Here is a 9,659-nt window from a genome sequence, read left to right as displayed (position 1 = left end):
TGAAATGCAAAAAGTGACATTTAGTGACTTTACTTTTATTAAGAAGACCATGCTTTATTCTGATTTGGAGACCTTTCCTACTTTGGAGATGTTAAAATGTCATCTTTTCTGGAAATGATAGTGGTAAAAATGGTAATGTGATTTAAGAACAAAAAAATTGGCTAAATAAAAGATTTTGATCTCTAAGTTTTGCTAGTTTATGAAACAAAGAAGGAAATTCATTTCCTTACCCTATAAAATGTGTATTTCTCTTTTTCTCCTTTTGGTTAAAAACACAATACTCAAAAGGTCTACAGGGAACTCTGATTTGTTGGTGTGAGCAAACTGTTCCAGTAACATTGGAGCTGAGGGACAGGAATCTAAATCCCCAGCCCCTTGCTAGTTAGTTGTCCAATAGTTACCTCCATGGCAGTACTTGCTGAACTTTTCAGCATTGTTTCCAAAGACCTGACATTTATGCCTTTCTTGCAAGCCTATTCATTTCCTGGATTTGTTTTGACAGAATTCCTGAGATTTACTTTTAGTGCTTCGACTGAAAACTTTCTAGGTTTAGAAATTTCATAATATTATTAAATTGACTTATGTATATGTGTGTGTATTTGAATGCTAGAGACAGTGCTAAACAGTTTCTGTAGTTATTACATTTAGTCCTCACACCAGCATTTATGTTTCTTAGGAGATTACTATGCACCAGGTTAAAAAACTTGCCTAAGGACACCAAGCCAAAAGTTGTTTGTAAGTAGTTGGGATTTTCCTGTAGTTTAGCCTAACAACAAGGAAAAGTGTCTTTACAATCCAAAAGCTGTCCAGATATACCAGCTTGTTTTTTGGAAGGGAAGAGCTTGACTAAACTTTTGGAAAAAATAGTACTAAACATGTATGTCCAGAATTGAAAACTACTAAGCAATTAACATTGTGCACAATCTAAAGCTTGCATTTAGAGCCACTATCTATCTTATCTTATCATTTGCTTAAGTACTCCCTAGGTTTCCCAGGTAAAACAGTAATTCCTTAAATCCATTTGCCTCTTAAAAGAATTAACTTGGGAAATACCCACATACAATAAAAAGCAGTGGGTGGGCAGGGGAGGGGGCCTAACCCTTCAGGAATATGTTAGTTTCTGTTAACCCTTATTAACTGATTTTAAAAAAACTTTCAAGAAGGGGTTCAGCAGCTTCCTGGGAAGGTGGTTAAAGGTAGTGGAGGGAACACGATCTTGGAAGACTAGAGTGAGATCAAATCCTAGCATTCGTTAGCTTCATTGTTTGTTTTATAGATGAGTCTATTTAAACTCAGAATTACTGGGGGAGTCCAAGTTGCAGACCAGGCTTAGAGAAGAAAAACTCTCACTTGATTTCTAATCTAATGCTCAAAAACCTGGTAATGTAAGGAAAACAGAGCAGATGATTAAGGGTGTTGTTAGGAGAGATATCATAGGATCTTGTTCTGGGGCTAGGGTGATTTTACAGATTTACTTCTGTTCCTATCTACTTCCTGAGTAGTAAAAGAGGTTTCTAGTCCCCAGTTAATTGCCATGACACTTATTTTAAAGTACAATTCTATCCAAAAAATCCTAGAAGGAAACAGATGTACCTTATTTACCATTATTTTTGATGAATTTAGCCAAAGAAAATTACTACTTTGACAATCGGTGAATTTAACAATATTATTTTAGAAGTATTTATCTCACATGCTACCACCTAATTAGTGTATATGAATGAAATTACCTAGAAGTTATTCTTTCAAAACCAGTTTTACATATTTCACATAAACAATAAACTTTTTCTCCTTCCACTTTATAATGAATCTTACTTTTGCTTCCTTTCTATGCCCTCTGGCACAGTATTAAAAGAGAATAAACTCAGTGTGGTATGTTTTGCAATATTGATGACCGACTACGATCAAGATACTTATTTCCATCTGCTAGAGTTCAACTTCTGCCTCTTGTTTGGTTTCTCCATCTGCCCGCCTCACCATTTTTCTTTCTTTTTTTCCCTTTCTTCTTCTTCTTAATGGAGTACGGGTTAACCCTTTTGCAGGCCTAATTGTTTGAGCAGGCTCACGCTTTGTGCCAGTTTTTTTCTCTACTTTTTTCAAGTAGGGAAGGTTTCCAGTAAACTTAAAATGTTTTTGCCTAATGCTTTCATAAACTTCAAATTTTATCCTTATTTTCTTCTGTATTCATAATGAGCAAAACTCTTAAGGTTCGGCCAGACAAAAAAAACAGAAGTCTGGTTTTGTGTATAAACAGTGTAAAAATATTATTTAGACAAAAAAAAAAAAAACCCAGAAGTCTGGTTTTGTGTATAAACGGTGTAAAAATTTTTCTAATATATACTAAACTTTACAGGATCCACGTTACTCTATCTTCATTAACAGGCTTTAAACTGCAGTCAGGAAGGTGTCCACTCTTCTACTCTCCCATGACTCCTGAAGTTACTGAAACAGCAACCACAAAAATCTAACTAACCTTTTATTTATTTATTTCGTAATCAAACTTTTACAAAGACATCCACCCCCCCATTCCTCCCCAAGGGTGGCGCATTAACGGCTCCAAGGCGTTGCTTGCACTTCTGCCAGGAGACCTGGGGCCCCAGAGCCTGCAGAAAAGCCCTCAGAGGCCTGTTGCTTCCCTTTTTCTTTGCAACCCGCTTCGCTCCCCCAACACCTTCCACGCGGGTACCCGCACCCTGCTGCTCCGTCTGCTCCTCTTGCTACGGGAGCCAGGTACACCTAGAAGAAAGACGGGATGTAAACACAAAGTAGGTGAGGAGGCTGGCACTGCTGATGTACAGCTCCTTCAGAGCAGCCGGTGCGCGTGTAGACAGCCTAAGGAAAGAGGCTTTTCTCAGCACACCAGGGAGCCTCGTAGTAAGAGAGTCCGGGTAGCGCACTTCTTGCACGAGATGCACTAGCACTGGGCCTCGAGGAGCTGAAGCCGGAAGGAGGAGCTGGGACTGGGGGCGGGGCCTTCACACGCGCACCCCCTCGGTTTCTTTAGTTCAGCACCGCAGCTCCTAGGTCTCCCGCAGCCACTCAGGGTTTATTTGTTTACAAGCGGATTACGTCAGCTCCTCCCCCTCCTCCTTGTCTCTGGATCCGCCCCCTGGCCCTTTTCCCGCCCCCTCCGGCTCCGAATTTGCTTGCGTCACAATGGTGCGATCTCCGGATTGGCTTGAGTCGGTCGTCACGCTCCAGCTACGCACTTCCTTTCAGTGGCACTATAAAAAGTGCCGCACGGCTCCCGCATCTCTTCGCCCCCCGGAGCTGGAAATGCAACTGTTGGGACCTCTGGAGGTTGCTTAGCTGCAGGCGGAGGCGGCTGGGGAGGTCCGAGCGATGTGACCAGGCCGCCATCGCTCGTTTCTGCCTCTCTCCTGCCGCCTCCTGTCTCGAAAATAACTTTTATACTATAAAGGGGAGGGAAAAAAAGTAGTCCTCTGCCCCTCACGCCCTCTCTTCCTGCCAGCCCTCTGTCCTGAGGGAGCCCGGGGTGGCCGCTCCGCCGTCGGGGCCGCGCCACCGAGCCCCGGCCGCCCCCATGCATCCCTTCTACACTCGGGCCGCCACCATGATAGGTGAGATCGCCGCCGCCGTGTCCTTCATCTCCAAGTTCCTCCGCACCAAGGGGCTCACGAGCGAGCGACAGCTGCAGACCTTCAGCCAGAGCCTCCAGGAACTGCTGGCAGGTGAGCGGGCCGCGGTGAAAGGGCGAGGGGTGTCTTGTGGGGCGCGGCCCCCACACGCCTGGGCCGAGCCGTCTGGGCGGCGGGAGCCTGGCAGTGACTCTGGCTGGCCGCGCTCCGGTGAAGCCGCGGGATCTGGACTGGAGCTCTGGGCGGTCGCAAACGGCGGGTCCCGGCGAGGGTTTGGGGGTTAGTCCGAGGGCCGTGTGGGGGTCTTATCCCACCACGACGGGCAAAATGGAGGGAGAGAAGAAAACGGACACACAACAAAGAAACTAAGGGCAACTGAGGCGGGAGCTGAGGTCCCGGGACGTTCATCCGATGTGGGCACAAAGGAGCAACGGGGCTAGGGTTGGTTCTGCGCCCCCTCCCCCCAACTCCCTCCAACCGTATCGTGCTCGGTGACCTGTCCCGGGGTGGGAAACCGCGCCGCTGTCCCGGAGCCAGCCCGGGACCGACGTGCCTTCTCTCGAGCCTCCTACTTCTGGCCATTAATCATCGGATTTGTCACCGGTGCAATTACAGCCCTGCCCAGAGCGTGGTTTAGGGTTGCTTGTTTTTCTTCCCTTCGGGGTTAACAGTCTAGTTGCGCTTCTCTACTCCAAAGCCATAAACAACCCCCATTGTATGCGGGTGGGGTGGAGAAAGTAACGCACTTTTCCGCCCCGCCGCCGGTGCTCTCTGGCTGGCAGAGGCTGTGCGCTTGATTACTGTTTTTGGCGGCTCAACCAATTGATTGGTTCCTATGCATTGGTTTGTCCCTTACTACTGTATTGTTACTAAAATCCTTCCCACTCATTCCTCATCACCGCACACGCACAACAGGGATGGCAATGCTGGCCATTTATAGAAGTTAATAGTTTTCATTTGCCCTCCTCAAAGGAACTATCGGGGAGAGGAAACTAAAGCGGGAACTCACAGTAACCGTCTAAGCACTATTTCTCTGTTCTTTTCTTCTATAGAGCATTATAAACATCACTGGTTCCCAGAAAAGCCGTGCAAAGGATCAGGTTACCGTTGTATTCGCATCAACCATAAAATGGATCCTCTGATTGGACAGGCAGCACAGCGGATTGGACTGAGCAGTCAGGAGCTGTTCAGGCTTCTCCCAAGTGAACTCACACTCTGGGTTGATCCCTACGAAGTGTCCTACAGAATTGGAGAGGATGGCTCCATCTGTGTGTTGTATGAAGCCTCGCCAGCAGGAGGTAGCACTCAAAGCAGTACCAACGTGCAAATGGTAGACAGCAGAATCAGCTGTAAGGAGGAACTTCTCTTGGGCAGAACAAGCCCTTCCAAAAACTACAATATGATGACTGTATCAGGTTAAGATATAGTCTGTGGATGGATCATCTTATAATGGATGGATAAATTTGATTTTTGCTTTGGGTGGGCTCCTCTTGGGGATGGATGGATTATGGAATTTAAATCATGTCACAGCTGTGAAGATCTGGCACAAGATAGAGTGGTAAAAAAAATTTTTTTAAAGTGACAGTGCCATAGTTTGGACAGTACCTTCAATAATTTAATAGCCTGTGAGTCCAAGTACATGATCACTATTTGCTAGGGAGTGAAGTCCTAGGGTGGTTTCAGTTTCTCCCACAAGTTATACCCAAATTTATACGTCAATCCCTTTAATGCAAATCTGTATTTCAAAGAACTGTTCTCTGCAGTAGAGCTTGCAGAGGAAATTTGCACTATTACACTTGAAAATTGTTAACTTTTTGGCAGCTGAATAGGAAAGCTCAACATTTTAAACATGGTAGTACTGGAAATTTTATGACAAGACTTTTACCTAGCACTTAAATATGTATAAATGTACATAAGATAAACCTAGTAAGCATGACCTGGGGAAATGGTCAGACCTTGTATTGTGTTTTTGGCCTTGAAAGTAGCAAGTGACCAGAATCTGCCTTGGCAACAGGCTTTAAAATTTAAGACCCTTAAAAAGACACTGTCTCAACTGTGGTGTTAGCACCAGCCAGCTCTCTGTACATTTGCTAGCTTGTAGTTTTCTAAGACTGAGTAAACTTCTTATTTTTAGAAAGTGGAGGTCTGGTTTGTAACTTTCCTTGTACTTAATTGGGTAAAAGTCTTTTCCACAAACCACCATCTATTTTGTGAACTTTGTTAGTCATCTTTTATTTGGTAAATTATGAACTGGTGTAAATTTGTACAGTTCATGTATATTGATTGTGGCAAAGTTGTACAGATTTCTATATTTTGGATGAGAAATTTTTCTTCTCTCTATAATAAATTGTTTCTTATCTTGGCATTTTAATCAATCTCTTGTCATGATTATAGAGGTTCAGCTAAAGAAATACATTTCTCAGAAGACTTAGGTTCTTTAAGCTGTGTGAATGTCAGTACACACTGGTCATGCTGAAGAACATTTATTTGATAAGGAGTGAAGATCTTTGTATACATATTTAGATGTTACAGGAAACATGGGGTTAAGTTTTAAAACAATCTCTAAAGTCAAAACATGGACATATTTCCAGGCCAAATGCATGAAATGAGGATAAGAGACAAAAGGTAACACCTATCAAAAATGATACTCAAAGGATTACATTTCATTGCTTCGCAGTTGAAGTGAAGATACAATGTTTCATTTTGACCCACCTCTGAAAAACAATTACTTTGCCCCCATTGATTCATTGTTCACTTAAAAAATTCTGGGGCAGATGACCCATAGTCTTAAAGAACAGTCTAATCACTACAGAGAGATGGGTGCTTGTTGCTTTTCATCAGCTGCAAGATATACATAAATCACTTAAGCTGGAGTTCAACAAAAGGTATGTTTACAAATTTTTATTCTCAAAAGTTCTAATGCTGAGTTTTTGATTCCTCATTTTTAGACTTATTTCAGTTAAATTCTAAGGACCTAAGTGAAATATGAACATTGCTGGGGTGTAGATTTCCTCCACAACCCCGTATGATAGAGACTTGGTTAATTCTTTCATTGTAGAGGATAACATGGTTTTTCTCTACACAGTTAAGTAACCCTTGCCATTTAGTCGCATTAAAAAAAATTTGTTTTGGTATAAGTGTAAACATGTTCACACTGGAAATTACACAATCTATGTTACTTGAAATTAGTAATCCCAAGTAAATACAGAATTTATTTCTATCTGTAAGATTAAATCTGATTTTGTTGACTACACAGGAATACACAGCTAAACCTGCAGGCATATAGGATACAGATGCTGTCTGTACTTTCTGGCAGGCCATCCTTAGGAGTTTGACATGTAACCACAACACACGGGCTACTGTTGCCAATTACAGTTCTATTTTTCAATTCATTCTTCAGAAAGTCCCCCTCACTTTAGTTCAGTTTATAATAAAACAATTAGTACTGTAGTCTTTACACAGGTCTCACATCAGTGCTATCACTGCATACCAACTGCATTTCATGTGGTAACTCCTTTGAAGCTAGGTAAACTGATAGAACTCCACATAGCCTGGGACCTGAGGCAGAGTGGGCATGACTTCCAGACAGAATAGGACTTGGATCATAAAACCTTTGCTCAGGTGGAGAAACCTTTGTTCAAAAACAAAAACCTTTGTTTTTGAAGATCTTCACATCAGACTTTTTAGTACTTCCCACATTTGGTGGGAAGATAATAAAAACATTTTATTTTAGAATTCAGGTGATGTCTGGCATGTAAGGAGTTGTTAAGTTCCTCTTTAAAAGGCAAACATCACTGAGCCCTAGCATCCAGCTGTTTCCTGTGGCTTTAACCATACATTCCCCAGACCAGTGTGTAGAGTACAGTAGCTGTTTGGTATTTCTTGTTCATTGCTTCTGGGGGATGTTTTGCCTAGCTATTTGGAGGAAAACATTTGAGTGTCTGCTGTATGCAGATGCAGGTGTGTGCCAGGCTTGCAGAAGTAGTCATTTATACCATTTGTGCTATTTGAATTTAATAGCAATAGAATCGAAAAGGCTTTTACACTGCCTGAGTTAAAAGATAGTTTCTTAGAAATCATTGTAAGAAAAGATGTCTGCTTTCAGAACTGTAAGTTGCCACTGATGCTAGGAAGTCAGTTATTGGCAATAAGTTTAGGAATATTACTTTCTGAGATTTAACAGGTAGTTGTAAAATTGTTTCCTCCATATGTAAGTACTATCTTGCTCTAATGCTGAAGCGAGGTTTACAGTGGAATGTATGGCAAGTGTTAACTAGTTTCTGTTGGATAATGGGGCTGTTTTCCTGGCAATCTGGAATGGGAATCACCAGTCCTCAATTTTAATCTGCAATATTTCTGTAATAATGGACTGGAAAGGCCACCAGAAAACTGCTTTCTGGTGCTATTGCACAAGTGATTTCCTTAAATCATTGTAGCTCAGAAACTGTAAATCATTTTATATAGATGTTACAGATCATAGAATTGGCCTTCAAGTTAAAAGGAAACAGTATTCCTGACTATTCTAGTGTTTAAAGATTTTCAGGCTTCCTTTAAGGAACAGATACATCTGTTATTAGACTTTTCCCTCAGTGATTTTTTAAACATTTTTTTGTTTTGCTTTAACAGTTAATTTTTATTGTATTTCTTCCATTTAACATTTCTGATGCTCCCCTTCCTCTTTGCAGAAGAGAAATAGTATTTTGTTATTGAAGTTGGAGATATTTTCCCCTCCCCTTGGCACCTCTCTGTTAGATTGTGATGAGATGCTGCTGTTAAACTATGTGGGGAGAAATTGTCAGTAGTTCTCCCTATACACACGAGACTTCAAAAAGTGTATTTTGGGTTGTCTCAAACAGCAGATTCCTTATTTTCTTGAAGGTACCAACTGCAGATGGTCTCATGCCATCTCTCAGTCTCTGCGGTTGAACTTCTGTGTGTGGCTGCTACCGAAATATGACAGTGGTTTATTTTTCATGTTTGGGACATACAGTATGAAAAAAATATTTGTAGTGAAACAGTTTGTACTACTAACCAAACTGAGCTGCTTACGTGAGTCCTTAAGTTATTTACTATAGCTAGGGCCCAGAAATAAATTTCTGGTTATTTCTATAGACCTTTATATTTTTCTTCTGATAATAGCAGAAAGATGATAATTAAGCAAGATGTTAAATTTTGTATTTTTGAGATGTTCCTAAATAAGTAAGCCTTAGATTGTATTAATGATGAGGGTTGATACCATTTTCTCAACAATTCGTGTAGTATGGTGGACAGCAGTTTTTTCGACTGCAGTTTTAATTTGGTTTGCCAATTTCTTTTGGCATCGTTCAGTGTGTCAAACAGGAATAGAAAAATGCTAAGACTTTCAGTCAAGTCATAGGAGTCTCAATTTTTTTAAATGCTTTTCTGTCCTCTCTCAGTTGAATAATCTTACAAGAAATATTTTGGATTTCAGTTTCCAATTTTTATATGAGCCTTTTCATGATATTACCATTTTAGTGTTGAAAATACAGTGATTTTTTTGGAAATTCTGTACAACTCTAGAGCAATAAGCTGAAGGATGGTCTAGGGTTAGATAAACAGGGAAAGGATGGGGAAAATGAAAAGTGGGAAACAGTAGAGATGAGGAATTTAAAGGGAATGAAAATGCATTTGCTGCGGTCATGTTTATCAAGAGAAGTTTGTGCAGCACAGTCTTTTGGCAGGAAGTTTGGCTAATGCTACTGTAGGGATTCTGTGATTCCTGAATCTGGGACAAAGTCTGCACTCAATTTGTGACCATGCAGGTGGAAGTGCTGGTGAGGTTTATGGCCCAGAGCAAATGGGAACCGGGCCGAGGGGAGGAGTGGATGGTGACGTGAGTCAGTGGACCCCTAAAGGTGTTTTCAAATACAGTGCTTATGCACTGTAAATTTCTGGTTATTTCTAAAGGGGAGATTTTTTTAAAATGCATTTTATAAACCACTTGATGATCATAGCTTCTTTCCTTGTGCCTTTAAGTTGTGAAGAGCATCTGTGACCCCATTTCTGATGCTAGAAGGTTGAGTAAGTATAGGCCAGACATCT

At 41.5% G+C, this 9,659-nt stretch overlaps 1 protein-coding gene across 1 annotated transcript; it reads left to right on the top strand.

Moving 5' to 3' along the window:
• Window positions 1-3,237: 3,237 nt before the first annotated feature.
• Window positions 3,238-5,967, top strand: BTG1 (BTG anti-proliferation factor 1). Its single transcript, XM_037064663.1, has 2 exons — window positions 3,238-3,689; window positions 4,649-5,967. Exons 1-2 carry the CDS (start codon window positions 3,542-3,544, stop codon window positions 5,014-5,016), a joined length of 516 nt encoding a protein of 171 aa, XP_036920558.1. The 5' UTR covers window positions 3,238-3,541; the 3' UTR covers window positions 5,017-5,967.
• The last annotated feature ends 3,692 nt before the right edge of the window (window positions 5,968-9,659 follow it).

This window comes from Sturnira hondurensis, unplaced genomic scaffold (genome assembly GCF_014824575.4).
Source record: "Sturnira hondurensis isolate 20B ecotype Veracruz unplaced genomic scaffold, ASM1482457v3 Scaffold0015509, whole genome shotgun sequence".
In the NCBI taxonomy this organism is placed as follows: domain Eukaryota; kingdom Metazoa; phylum Chordata; class Mammalia; order Chiroptera; family Phyllostomidae; genus Sturnira; species Sturnira hondurensis.
The sequence above is the reverse complement of the archived record's forward strand: the minus strand, read 5'-3'. Positions and strand labels throughout refer to the sequence as shown.